This window comes from Cydia pomonella, chromosome 2, assembly GCF_033807575.1.
Source record: "Cydia pomonella isolate Wapato2018A chromosome 2, ilCydPomo1, whole genome shotgun sequence".
Classification (NCBI taxonomy): Eukaryota; Metazoa; Arthropoda; class Insecta; order Lepidoptera; family Tortricidae; genus Cydia; species Cydia pomonella.
This window is the reverse complement of record NC_084704.1, coordinates 10,252,655-10,267,016: the sequence shown is the minus strand read 5'-3', so window position 1 is coordinate 10,267,016 and position 14,362 is coordinate 10,252,655. Positions and strand designations below refer to the sequence as shown.

General features: G+C 35.9%; 1 protein-coding gene across 1 annotated transcript; it reads left to right on the top strand.

Moving 5' to 3' along the window:
• Positions 1 to 705: 705 nt before the first annotated feature.
• Positions 706 to 14,342, top strand: LOC133533850 (antitrypsin-like). The gene is made up of 8 exons (XM_061872921.1): positions 706 to 852; positions 1,410 to 1,452; positions 7,893 to 8,011; positions 8,482 to 9,196; positions 11,272 to 11,477; positions 11,691 to 11,876; positions 13,449 to 13,587; positions 13,842 to 14,342. The coding sequence occupies exons 2-8, from the start codon at positions 1,437 to 1,439 to the stop codon at positions 14,015 to 14,017; spliced, it is 1,557 nt and encodes a 518-aa protein (XP_061728905.1). The 5' UTR covers positions 706 to 852; positions 1,410 to 1,436; the 3' UTR covers positions 14,018 to 14,342.
• Positions 14,343 to 14,362: the final 20 nt, after the last annotated feature.

The following is a 14,362-nucleotide window of genomic DNA, read 5'->3' as shown; positions in this document are numbered from 1 at the left end:
ACATAAGTAGGTAGTATTTTCAAATACTTCTTTACTTGTTTTCTTGATTTTGCTTTGTCCCCGAAATTTAGTCAAGTGGTAGTTGTTTTATCCATTGAACTTAATTCCCAGTAACACAGATAACTGACAAGACAATCACTAACGGATTGCTTAGTTGTTTAATTTAATTAAGATTTAACCCATTTTTACTTAGTTGCGTGCCAACAAGGACAGTTTTTTTGGCTGTCGGCGCCAGTCCTCCGTTGTTTTGCATTTTATCCGATTTTGCATGCAATATAATATACATAAAAAGTTTAGACACGTCGATTAATACGCTTTCCAAATAATCCAACTTATAATTATAGTCAGTTAAACAGGAATGATTACCTACCATGAGGTAACCATATGATGCGAAATATAATCTGGCCAGGTGTTTATTTAAAACACTGGCGGATAAGGCGGTAATTCAATACCTTGTAGTTTACTGTATAAGTTTCTAATTAAATTTGTATTATTGTTAGTGTCGGTAGTGAGTCATTCCATTTTGATGGAGCACCTGGCGAGGAGTGACATAATACAAAAGTTCAAGTAAAATTTTATGATATTAGGTAGGTAAATATTTTATTATAGCTTTTTACTATTCCATAGCTGTGCCGGCTCTAAAGGCTTCAAAGGCAACACAAACATAACTGTTAAATGTCTATATATATAAAACGGTGTGTAGCAGCTTCCGTGCACGTCATTCTCGATTGAGCACGCTCCGGGTGCGGCTGCACGATTCCCGCGCATTTTGACGTTTGAAAAGTAAAATAAAAAATTGTGTTTTTGTTGGACTGATAAAGTGGTGCGTTAGTGTTCCAAGTGGTCAGTCGTGTAAGTATTTTGAATGTCCAATGGCCAATCACGTCGAGTTAAATTATGTAGGTCAGGTTTGTTCGAATTAACGGGTTCATTTTATGTTAGTAGAAAACAGTTGAACAACCAGTTCCCAGAAAACAATAGCATGTGTGTTAGCTAATAAAAAAAGAGATATAGTAATTATCTGCCTAGTAGATATACTAGATATTTACGTATCGTTATCGATAATTCGTTAAAGAACACAAAAACCAAAAAAGCTAAATTATATAGCGAACTTGTTTTCAAATATTTGTCCTTCTCAAACCGGATCCTGTCTGAATCTTAATCGATGCTTCTTTATTTTTTTCTAAATAAAAAAAGCTACTCCAGGTTTTTGCGGTAAAAAAGATAATAGGTGGGTACTATGTTGACCAGTACCAATAGCAAGTAGGTATCTGTGATGCATCGAATGTCAAACACTGACTTAATAAGAGTGTCATATTTTAGTTTTACAATTAAGAATTAATTCTGTAGGTACCTACAGCTGTATTTTGTGTTTTGTATGATATAACAGTAAATTAATTTCTTTTCAGGGCTAGGACGCATCACAGTTCTTCATAATGCGAATACTATTTGGTGAGTTTTCACATATTAAACACCCATTTTACGCATATCGACCGATACAGACCAAGTAAAAGACACAAAACAACCCACTTTATTAAAGTAAGTATGATACACATACTAAATAAAATAAGTAAGTAGCGTAATGCTATAAATACACGAAATCATTCCCGCACCAGAAACCCCGATGTATGCAAATTACACCCATAATTATGCAGTTTTAATATTTCTGTGATCGCACAGCAGATTTTTTTTGTCTAAATTATTTTTTATATTATGAGGTTATATCGCTGACTGTAATTTTCTTTAAAAAAAATCTGTAATCATTTATAGTAACTAATGCAAATCGATCAAACAAACTGTATATCTACGTATAGTATAGGTAATAACATTAACTTGATATTTGTATTTTATTTTTTGTAACGTGTATTTGTATAGTGAACTGCAGATAAAATAAAATACAAGTGTGCTCCTACTCAAGATCTTAAAACGTATCATCACAATATATCTACTTGCTTAACGATCATAATGGAATACTATTTAGGTAGTACCTAGCGAACAAAGTATTTATGTCAACGTTAAAAGATTGTTACGATGGTTACGGGTAGTATCATGAACACCTTGATGGAGCCATAACACGAAAAATTGATTGATTGGCTAGGTAACGACAACGCAACGGCACTACAGGTTAGCCACAGTATTGTAGTTCGAATACAGAATGTACAGAATTATTAATCAAACTTGGCTAACTGCTGCTCGTTATTATCGCATATTCATAACAAAGTCATCATATCATCTAGTACCAACTATGATATTTACTTATAATTTAATGCTTGTCGAACCGTCTAAACGGGATAAATACCTCGAAACAAGAATTTAAATGCTTATAAGATCTGCATGTTAGAATACATGTTTTTATTGCGGTTGATCTGTACCTTCTAAAGGTATATGATTAAGTATAGGTCATATATTTATATGTACATGAGGTCGTTGATATTGACCCTATTTTAGTCACTTATCGCTTGACTCCTTTTTGAGAAGGTATTTAGTCGCATATGTATGAAATACCTTATTTATATTATTGGACTTAGGCATATTGATTCGCTGGTAGTGAAGCACTTAATACGATACGAGTCTATTTATGGCAGTTACCTAAGCTAAGGTCGTGTGAGCTCATATTGAGAAGCATGGTCAGATTGTTAAGAATTTTATCAAATCACAACATTTAAAAGACGATCTGACGCGTGCTTCTAACAAACAGGATACTAAGTCTTATCCACGAGAAAGAAAGCAAAAGTGTTTGTAAACCTCATACCTCTAGTACAGTCTACGTAAAAAATATACTTACATTTTTCGCCTTATTACAAAGGAGGAAGGTTCAAAAGTGTAAATATCTTTGAAGCCAAGTGGCTAAACTAGGTTTTGTTGATTCAGTGCCGGATTAACCATTAAGCAAAATAAGCACTTGCTTAGGGCACCACGTCTAGGCGGGCACCAAAATCGTAGGAAAAAAACGCGCAGGCTGCATCGCAGTCGTAGTACTTATGTACACGAAACTTTTTGTCGACTTTGACGTGTGCAAGTACCCATCTAATAACGAAGGGTCGTAATAGAGTGAGGACACGTAAGCAAATCTCCAACCCTTCGCGGAGGCCATAAGCTCATAGCCAAAATATCTTACCGTCGGGCTTGTGGCCAACCGATTTTCTCGACGTAGATTACCGATTTTGTAGCGAATTTTGCTCTCTTGCACGCCAGATGTGTCGGCCTGGCCTCCTGCGACCGCAGGTTGGCTCGCAGCCGGCCTTATGCGAAGCACGATCTTCAATTTGCGAACACTTGACCTTACATACTGTTGGAAATTACTGCTGCAGTACTGTCAATTTCCGTGATAAAATGATGTGTTGGATTTAAAATTCTATTCTCAGCAGTAATGCGGCAATAAACGTCACTCAATTTACCAAGAAAATTCAATGTAATCTTGATGAGGGGGCACCATGGTCTAGAAATGCTTAGGGCATCAAAATGTCTTAATCCGGCACTGTGTTGATTAAATACTTTTTCTCAAACTTGTAATGAAATGTTGACATGACTTACTTCAAATTAGGTCCGGAAATACTACATATCAGGTGCGATGAGTGAAGATGATATATAAAGGAATTTTATACAGCCTTACACAACTATGCCTGTAAGGCAACCTTCTTTTGTTTTTAAACATCAAATTATGGCACGTCTTGGCATTCAACCATAAAAGACCTATAAGCAAACATCTGCCATTATGCTTTTTTTTCTTTTTTTTTTGTCTTTTTGTGTATTTTTTTGTCTGTTAAATATCTAGGGTCTCCTAAAGGGGAACAAAAATTTGATTATTTTTGCGCTACGACGCACGGTTTAGGAGATACAGCCCTACAAAGGTTTTTATCAGTCATGCAGAAATCTTTATAGGAACTCTAAAGAAATAATAATAAAGAAAAAAAATTGCGTCATGGCGTGCGTCGTAAATAATCACATTTTTGTTCCCCTTCAATAACCAACGCACTGAATAACCTATCACATTAGGACATGAAACAATCATCATCATCATCATCCAATTTTTTATTATTATTATTTCATTGCAAGTTTGAGAAAAGAACTATACAAATCTCGGCGAGAAATGGGGTTGCCGACCGCGACTTCGCTACGCTCGGCCATCTATATCTACTTGGCCTGTAACCCTTACTTTCCCCTCTTCTATAATAATGTACTATTATTATTAAAGTTATGACACATTTGTTATAATTAGACGTAACTTTCAGTTATATCATAACTATACATTTATGTATTAGATTGTACGGTAAGTAAGTACCTACCTTGCCTACCTACCTATGTACGTCAGACGATACTAAGTTGTACTTGATTTGAATTTGAAAGTGGTTTCTTACATCCCTTATGCACCTCGTGGCATTGCACAGGATATCGTTAAAGTGTAATACGTGGTTTCATTATAATATAACCAGTATTAATGTTCGTGTAGAAACATATAATATACCTAAGTGAAAATGCTCACAAAGTTTTCTTACTTTCTCACGTTTTACTATCCACTATCTATTTCACTTTCTTATGTTATCTACATATTTTATGACAGCTGGTTGTATTAAATCCTCACTACTTGGGTACTACAGCATTCAAAAGTGTTTTTAACACAGCTGTAAAGTCCCCTAAAAAAAATAGTAGCAAACGCAAGTTCAAGTACTAAAGAAAACAAATTATTATTTATATCAATAAATTGAGATAAAACGATTACTAAACTCACTCATTTACAAACATAACTACAGCAAAAATAGTAACTAAGAGCAGAGTTTATTTTGTCCTCCCCGCGGTACGGTACGGGCCGGTGGCACGGTTCCGTAGAGTGATAGCTCTTGCGGGTGGCAAGCACTCGTACTAGACCGCGAGATTGCTTTCTCAGGCGGTATGCGCTCGATCGCGCGTACGGTCTGCAGGACATTTTAAAATACACACGGGAATTTTTGAAGTGAAAAGTTCTTTAGCGGCGCTGTGCACTAATTGTGATGGGGAAAAAATGTTAAACTCGCGACAGATTTTCTTAGCAATGGACACAATGAAAAACTAGATTTATATTTAAAAAAAAAGCGAAACCTATAAACCTAGGATATTTTATGTTGAAGCGACCGACATCAAAATCAAAGTGATTTGTTGAGATTTAGTTAGTGGAAACCGTCTTCTGCCGAAATGAAATTTCATAGAAAAAAACCGTTATTTGGTAAAACCGTAGTTTTAGCTAGTAACAAAATTTTAAGTCTTTTTCTTAAAGGAATACGTTGAACCTTTTTATACTTTTTTTTATATATTTATTTTATGGATCAAAACATTAAATACGTATAATAACATAACCACCAACCACGAGTACATATATTGTAGTAGTCAAGTTATTAAGTGAAGAAAGCGGTACTTGTTGGTCTGTCGGTACCGTTGCATCTGTGAGAGTACAATAGCGCAGGGTCAGCAAAGTGCGTTCACCGCCTGCGCTTGTGCTTTACTAAACCCTGCCTTTCCTACTTCTAGTACTTAGTATTTTAAAGGTGAAACGAGATAGCTATGCAACATTTTTTTTTACTAATTTTACAAGACAAAGTGGAAATTTCAATATTTATTTTTTCTGTTTTTCGCGACGAAGTTTACTAGGATAATGGCTTATTATTTTCTCTCCCTTGCTTAAGATAAGTACATGCATAATACCTTATCCATGAACCGTTGCTCTGAGCAAGCGTGACTGGTGCGTGCCTGGTTGCCGCTGCAATCTCGTGGGCTATTAAACTTCGTATTGCTTTCTAATGCTTTGTTCGATTGTTAGTGTACTGGGTTGGTGTAGGTCGGGAGAGGATTACCTGCAGTCAGTGCTTTTTAAAAGATGCTTCTTATTCACGATATTACTATGAAATGGAATTGGCTTGGATGACACCGAGAAATGGGCCGTTTAAGTGATACAAAATTCACACCTTAAAAGGTTTATTGTACCTGCAAACCGATCTGTACGAATAAAATTAAATCTTTTTACTCGAAAAGACTAATAGAAAAGACAAATGGGAAACTATTTCATGAGCATATTCATTCAACGCGCGTTTATGTCTTTTGTACTAGTCTAGTGAGATACTTATCAATTTTCATTAATTACATAAGTATGTAGGTTTTATAGTAAAAAAAGTATATTTTAGATGACTCGTAGAAAAAGTATGTATAAATAGTGATATAATCAAGCTTTTAAATCTCGTACCTTACTTAGGCAACTCAGCAACACGGTGCTCGACTGAAAAGCTCTCTATTATATCACGATTGTATAAAATACTATTTGCGTCTACCTTTTGGTATAGATATTTTTGTACTATTTGTGTGCTCATATTTTTTTATTGAATAGGTAACGAGCACTTTTTATGAATATCCACAATTATATACATTATTATTACATTTAATATAGGTATGTAGCAGTTGTAGGAGTATATTTGGGAAACTGTCTCAATGTCAAAAATGTCAAAATTGTATGAGAAAATTCATATCACAAAGTCCTGGCTAGAAATTGAATACCTAAGTTTTAATGAAAAACATACAGAGGCTGTGCTAGTTATTTGAGTGTTTTGGTGACCTATTGTTTTATATTTTTGAGGTTAAAGAAGCGATGCAGCTGCACCGCACCATTCGCATCGGTACCGCTAGCTCGACCCAGTACCTATCGACAACGCGATCGATACAGTTATATCGAGATGTCGTTAATTCTTTATTGCCGTGTTGTGTCGGTTTAGCGGACGATGTGCTAATTGGTTAACCTGAGAATATAGAACGGCATTTGCCGAGATTAAATTCTCTAATAAACTTGTTTTCTGGGAGGTGTATATAGACAAAGATTTATAGACACTTTGACATCAGGCGGATTTAGTAGGGTTAATATACTGCGAATAGGAGATTAATTTTTAATTCTTCATAACAAATTGCAGAAGAGAGCTGGTTTAATATATCTCCGTTAAAATAATTTAAAATTTTTGGTGCGCTCAAAAAGGAACCTGTATTGTGCGTTTATTTTAATAAAATTTTGTTGCAAATTTGCTTTGAAAAGATAACATAAACCGCTCAATCTCAAATATAAATCACAAACGGTGTTTTACGAATCTACTAAGAGCCCAAACCGTAGATTATGTTATAATGTAAAGTGTGTTATTAAAATATCAAACTAGCTATTAGTGAACTTGTAAATGCCAACTGGTATTATAGTTTTGCGATTTACGAGCGCGCCATTTTATGAAAATAATAAACGGGGAATTCGTTGTCGTTTTGATTTAAATGGGCAAACAAAAAACAAGTTACCATGTCTGTGAGATTCTTTTCTTTTGCACGGGAGCCAGTGTTGCTCAAATCTGTTAATTTATAGGTACATTTATAATAATCTCTATAATTCTAGTTTAAACTGTCCAAAGAATGGCAGACTTTCATTTAGTTTGACTGTGAGGGATTCTAAGTTAACTATAGATATCATGCTCCAGTTCGCTATTACCGTAGCGTATTTATCTGCGATCGTCGCACGACTTTTGAGCGGTATTTACAGCTAGGGCTGGCATATTTAGTACAACCAGAACAAACTGGTAAACCATATTTGGGTCATACAAAGATTTAAAAAACGTTAACACTTCTGAGGACGAAAGTAAACGTCTTGTGTGCATATAAGCAAAATATAAGCAATGATTTTATAACATAGGTTAGTAGAAAGCGTTGTGAAGTGCGAGAAGAACAAGCGAGTTATGAAGGACTGATTGGTTGGCATCTTAAAAACTACATATATTATGAGCATCTTATCTAGCTCTATGATCACATTTACGTAGGTAGTTTAGTATATTTTAACTTACGCATCAGAATTTTTCAGTCATGTCCAGCCCTAGTTGAAACGTCACACTTGTTGTTATTTACAGTGCTATGCCTCGCGGTGGGTCTGAGCAGCGCGCGGTGGGTGCGGCGCGGCCGAGCCCCGCCCAAGACCACAGGTTTCGTCGGGGAAGCCACCAACCAACTATCCACTGCCATCTTTCAGGTAAAGCATATTTTCAATCTCCTTAGCAATATATTGTTTATAAAACGTCGGCTGTTCCGATAAATTCCTTCGTCGCAAAGAGAAATATACCTGAGGGACTACCGCGAACCACTTCGTTCATTCGTCCTTCTATTTGCGTCTCTATCAATCTTGCATATTCGAGCAATAGAGATGCCAATAGATGAACGAAAGAACGAAGCGGTTAGCGGTAGACCCTCTGGTCTTATCCCGAATCAATAGTTACTGATAGTGAACCTGAATTTGTTATTTAATAATCAATCGTTATGATTGTGTACGGGTATATTATGAGTTAAAGGCGTATTAAGATTCAACTTGTTTATTGTCATAGTTGTAGACATTTTTTTGGCAACTTTTAGCTTTGGATCTTTTAAGTGTATGGCTAGCTAAACACCAGGTATACGCTTGTTCTTTAAATTGTTTGTACATATAATAACCTCTTATAATTTCAGGGTTACATCGACGATAATAAGAATATTGCATTCTCACCACTTGGTTACTCTGCTATCCTCGCCATACTTGCCGAAGGCGCGACGGGTCAGACGAGGGAACAACTCGTATCTGCCCTCCACCTCCCAGAGAATCCGAACCTTATTAGAAAAACATATCGATACATCATGGAAAGACTGAAGAATACACACGAGTACAAATACAACCAACCTGAATTAAAGAATTATTTCTACATCTATAAAAATTACACAATCAACGATGACTACAAGAAAATCTTAGAAGATTATTACCTTACAGATGTTAGATCCGTAGAAAGGTATAATGACGTAGACCACTTTAAGCCCGGTGAATCTAATGATGATGATGAAACAATTGAAATTTCCGACAAGAAAGCTGCAGAAAGTAACAAGAATGAAGAAATTGTAGACCTTGTTCCACCTAAAGAATCTGGTGAGAAGTTTATTTCCTTTGCTGTAGAAGATAAACCTGAAAAAGTAGACATATCTCAAATTGAGTACAAACCCGCGAAGAATATTAAAGAAAAGATAAAGCTTGTAAAAACTTACCCCAAAAAGGACGATTCCGGAGAAGAAGAAGAGACTATGGTTGCTGTCGAGGCTAGAAATCATGCGAGAAGCCACCACCACGTTTTGCAGGAAAAATCCGATATTGCGTCAAGTATATCGGTTAATACTGTCGGAAAGAAATCGGAAAAAAGTAAGTAGTTTTACCCAGACATTGTTAATATTATTTATTTGACAAACCCGTCTTCATAATTTAGATCGATAATCGAATTTTACTCGAATAACTCGATACAAAATATGGGGTTCTGTTTAAGAAAACAATATTAAAGTTTCGAGTCACTAATGCTGGTGTCTTCCCATCTATGTCCCCGCTGGGCATAGATGGAAAGGATTCATTTCCCTACGAACCGCGTCAAGCGACAAGTAGGTACATTAATTACATTATATGATTTTTATTTCAAAAATTGGAATTTTAACTGTTCAATATAGCAACTATCAAATCAAAATCGACATTTGTATATAAACCGAGACGGTCACAAATGGGAATACACCATTAATGATGCACATTGGTGTCTAAGGATTTTAATTAGGTACATAATATATTTTTCAACACACTTGCTCAAAACGACGTTTTCATTCCACCAATTTTTTGGCTCATAATCCTAGATATTAAACACGCGTGCTTTTTCAGTATATTATAACACTCGTTCTTTTTCATTATATTATCCGACTGAGTTAAGAAGGTAACTGATTGCTAATAATATGCAAGGAAACGGAGCCTTCTTAATTTGGTCGAGTATTACATTTTTTTTAACCAACTACTTATTAAGTTTCAAATGTTCGTTCAAAGAGGTTTTATCACACCAAACATAATTTATAGATTAAATTATCCCATAAATTACATTAATGAATAAACACAACATTTTATCGATGTGATCTCCATCCGTCTAATAGAAATACGAAAGCTTATTTAAAATTTTTTAATTAGCTGTTTATCGATTTCGTTTGTGCCTCTGCCTTGCGCGCGCATTGGAATCGTGCGCAATAGTACATTACGATACAAGTGCGAATATTAGGAAATTCGAAACAAGTGGCGATAAACTAAAACGAAAAGAGCGTTTTAAATCGACACGAGTTGCGAATTACCTATTCGCACATGTATCGTACAACGTTTCACAGTACATATGGCCTTTTAAATTTTCGACATAGTTACGTAATGTGTTAATTATCGCACTAGTGCGGTAAAGTAGCGCCATATGTGCTGTAAAAAAAAAATAACGGGCCAGCCATTTTCGGTATTTTTCATAAAATTGGAATAGTTTTGCATGTTTTTAATTTATACATATATTGACGAAAATGACATTTTCAAGTATTGAAAATGAAGAACACATAATATTGACGCTGCTAGTAATACTAATACAGGCAAGAGCCGAGAACGATAGCCTATTACCATAAAAATCGGGTGAAAAATAATTGGCGGCATATGAAACTTTTATTAAATGGAAAATCAGTAAAAACGCCCAGTTTTATTCGGAAAACGTGTTGGTAGCTTACTTCAATTAACTGGCCAATAAATGCCTACAAGCCCAGCACGCTTTGGTGCAATTATTCGATATTAAAACTGTAAGCCAACATTTTGAAAATTGTACTTTTACTGCTTTGACAAAAAAAAAAAACAATTTATAAGTTTTGTTTTTTCCTCGCAAGTGTGTTGAAGAACATCGTATGAAACTCGTGTGCATTGGTCATTACCCGCGTCGGCTTTCTTATTGCGCGTTCGCTTACAGCTCGCGCGCACAATATCGCCTCGTGTGTAATGACCATCTTAGCATCATAGTGTACTATTAAGTAAAAAGTAGAAAAATTTCAAATTTGGAAAAAAAGTAGCAATGTGTTCGCAAACCGACGTTGCGCTTATCAAAACTGATATATGCACGATTTTATGTGAATTAATACATTAGGTTTTTACTCAAAACGTAGCATTTAATGACGCGACGTCACAACTGTCACAAGTGCCTATGATGTACGAAATACATTGCTAGCTGAAAAAATAAAATAAAATAAATTATGCTCTGCTAAGAATAAATTAAAAAAATCTTCCAAAATCGTTTTAAAGCATTAAAACTAAAACCTAGGTCTAGTTTACGTTTGCGGTTATATCAAAAATACACACTGTATATAGAAACATAAAAGCATGCATAATCTCAATAAAATATTTTTGACACGTTAAATTACTTTTAGATAAAATAGTGCCTTTATTCATTCCAGCTTCGCCATCAAACTCTCTGATGCTTATCTTCAACGGGATGTATTTCCGCGGCGCGTGGAAACAACCTTTCCTAAAGGTCGAGCCAGCTATGTTCTACACGTCCAACAGTGAGAAAAAGCAAGTGCAGATGATGTGTACGAAGGGCATCTTCAAGACTGGCTCTCTTCCTGGTCTTGACAGTTCAGCTATTGAACTGCCTTACGATGTGAGTGTGGTGTTAAGTTAAGATTCTTTAATATCTAATGGTGATTTGATGTTCTTTTTTTGCAATTTACTTTAGAATTAATTAGAGAGAATACAAAGTAGGTGTAAACCAGTAAATCTATTATTCAGAGTATGTGTTTATAAAATAATAACAAATAGAAATCGTTACATTTGATCTCTAGTCAACAAACTAAGTTATTAATTCACCTTCTAGGGCGGTCGCTACTCCTTGCTGATCGTGTTGCCTCGCACCCGCGACGGTCTGACGCGGCTGACGGCTGATCTGCCCGCGGCGCCGCTCGAAGACATCCAGGACAGCTTGCGCGAGGAGGAGCTGCAGGTTTCGCTGCCCACATTCTACGTGGAGACCACTACAAAACCAGTTGCAGCCTTAGCCAAGGTATTTTATTATTTATTAACCTAGCGTTTAGGGTGGTTACAACATACTGGTACGGTTGAGCACGCGCCAGGGTATTTTATTGAATTAACAATTAATTAATAATATTTTATCAAGATCATACTTAGAGATTTGCGGGCTAATAAGTATGTCATCCTTGCGACAGATTTTCTAGACTTTGATAGACACTAAAACAAGAACTTCGCATTTAATGGCATACCTATTTCACTCAAAAAGTATATTTTTCTACTCGTCGACAGTAATGGTTGAATAAGATTTCGTATACTAAACTATAATTGCGTACTTTTCATGTGCAACTTAATTATAAAATTCATTTCGATACGCTGTAGTAAAAAAACTATTAATTTTATCTAATCACGTGCCGCCGCGTCCACCCACCACCCACCCACGTCCTATAGAAAAGACTAAAGGGGCGCAGGGTGCGGGGCGGGAGTCGCGCATTTATGTCTACTGAGATACTTACCAATTCTCATTGATTATTAAGGTTTTATAGTAATAAAAGTATTGTTTTAGATGACGCATGGAAAAAGTATTGTAAACAATGGTGATATAATCTAGCTTTTCAATCTCGTACCTTACTTAGGCAACTCAGCAAGCTTCGTTGCGTAAGCACGGTACTCGACTGAAAAGCTCTCTAGTATATAGTGTATATCTCTATATATAGATATATCCTTCTAGTATAAAATACCATTTTTAGGGTTCCGTAGCCAAATGGCATAAAACGGAACCCTTATAGTTTCGCCATGTCCGTCTGTCTGTCTGTCTGTCTGTCTGTCTGTCTGTCTGTCTGTCTGTCTGTCTGTCTGTCCGAGGCTTTGCTCCGTGGTCGTTAGTGCTAGAAAGCTGAAATTTGGCATGGATATATAAATCAATAAAGCCGACAAAGTCGTACAATAAAATCTAAAAATTTAATTTTGTTTAGGGTACCTCCCCTACACGTAAAGTGAGGGTGAACTTTTTTTTTCGCTTCAACCCTAGAGTGTGGGGTATCGTTGGAAAGGTCTTTCAAAACTATAGGGGTTTTCAAGAAACATTTTTTGATAAAGTGAGTATATTCGGAGATAATCGCTCCGAAAGAAAAAAAAAATGTGTCCCCCCCCTCTAACTTTTGAACCATAGGTCCAAAAAATATGTAAAAAATCGTGGAAGTAGAGCTTAAGAAAGACATTAAATGAAAACTAGCGGACATGATCAGTTTAGCTGTTTTTGAGTTATCGCAAAAAGTTTTCCCTTCATAGTAAAAAGACTTACTTTAATTAGGTACTGATTATGCAAATTTGCCTATTTGTTTAACTCGGGTGAAAGGTACCATTTACTAACTACACTTTAAGCTCCAGTTTAGCTTATTGTGACCGAAGAGTAACTACGGAACCCTACACTGAGCGTGGCCCGACATGCTCTTGGCCGGTTTTTATTAATCTTGTGTTTTCACCTGTATTATGGACAATAAAGTATTTACAAACATACGTGAGGCTCCATCTTACTGACCGGAACGAACATTTTTATGTTGTAGCAAACGTTAAAATGTATCTTTATATATAATTGATATTGCAGTTCGGAGTGAGCAGCATCTTCAGCCGCGACGCCGAGCTGTCGGGTGTTTCTTCAGCGGAGGGACTCTTCGTGCAGGAGCTGGTCCAGCACGTAGCGGTTCGCGTCGACAACGCGGACACCTCTGCGTCACAACTGTCAGGTATAGATAGATATTTGAAAGCCTTATAAGCTTTGGCGTCTGTTCGACACGTAACGCACGTAAATTTCCTCACTTGCACGAATTCTTTCTTATCAACGCATGGATACGGATCATTCGTTTATTTCTTTCTTTATATTGGTCTCATACAATCAGTTTCAAGCTACTTAAAATCTTATTTTGAAGTCTTTATTACACACAAAGTATAGTTAATGAACTCATAACGTCATAACCTTTTCTTACGTTTAATTTTTCAGCAATTAACGCAGTCCAGGAGTCTCTTAAGAACATCCCATTGTCCAGCATCAAAGAACCACGCCGCTTCAGCGTCGACCGACCCTTCATGTTCTTCATCATTGATCGCCTTGACAACTTGGTGGTTATTGCTGGAAAAGTCATAGACCCAGAAGCACCGACGCCGTTCGAAATTTAATCAATTATTTTAAGAAACAAAGGACTTAATTTTCTATTACTATTTTTGAGTACAATTCAGGAGCAATAAGCCGTTAGTCAACTGTTTGTTTTTGTGAATCTTTTTATTTCAATTTGGAGCATTATGTTTTGCTGTGAATTTAATTGACTGTAATTGTTTTTAATCTTAAATCTATGAGAAAGTAAACCAGAAGCATTTGATAATTGAAAGTACACAGCGTAGGTTTAAGTAATTAGATTAAGGTATTATTTATTTTAGTGGCAGTTGTGATCGTGATTAAGATTATATTTATTTTTATTGAAATAAAGTTTAATCCTCCACATAAGCCTTATTGAATTAACTACC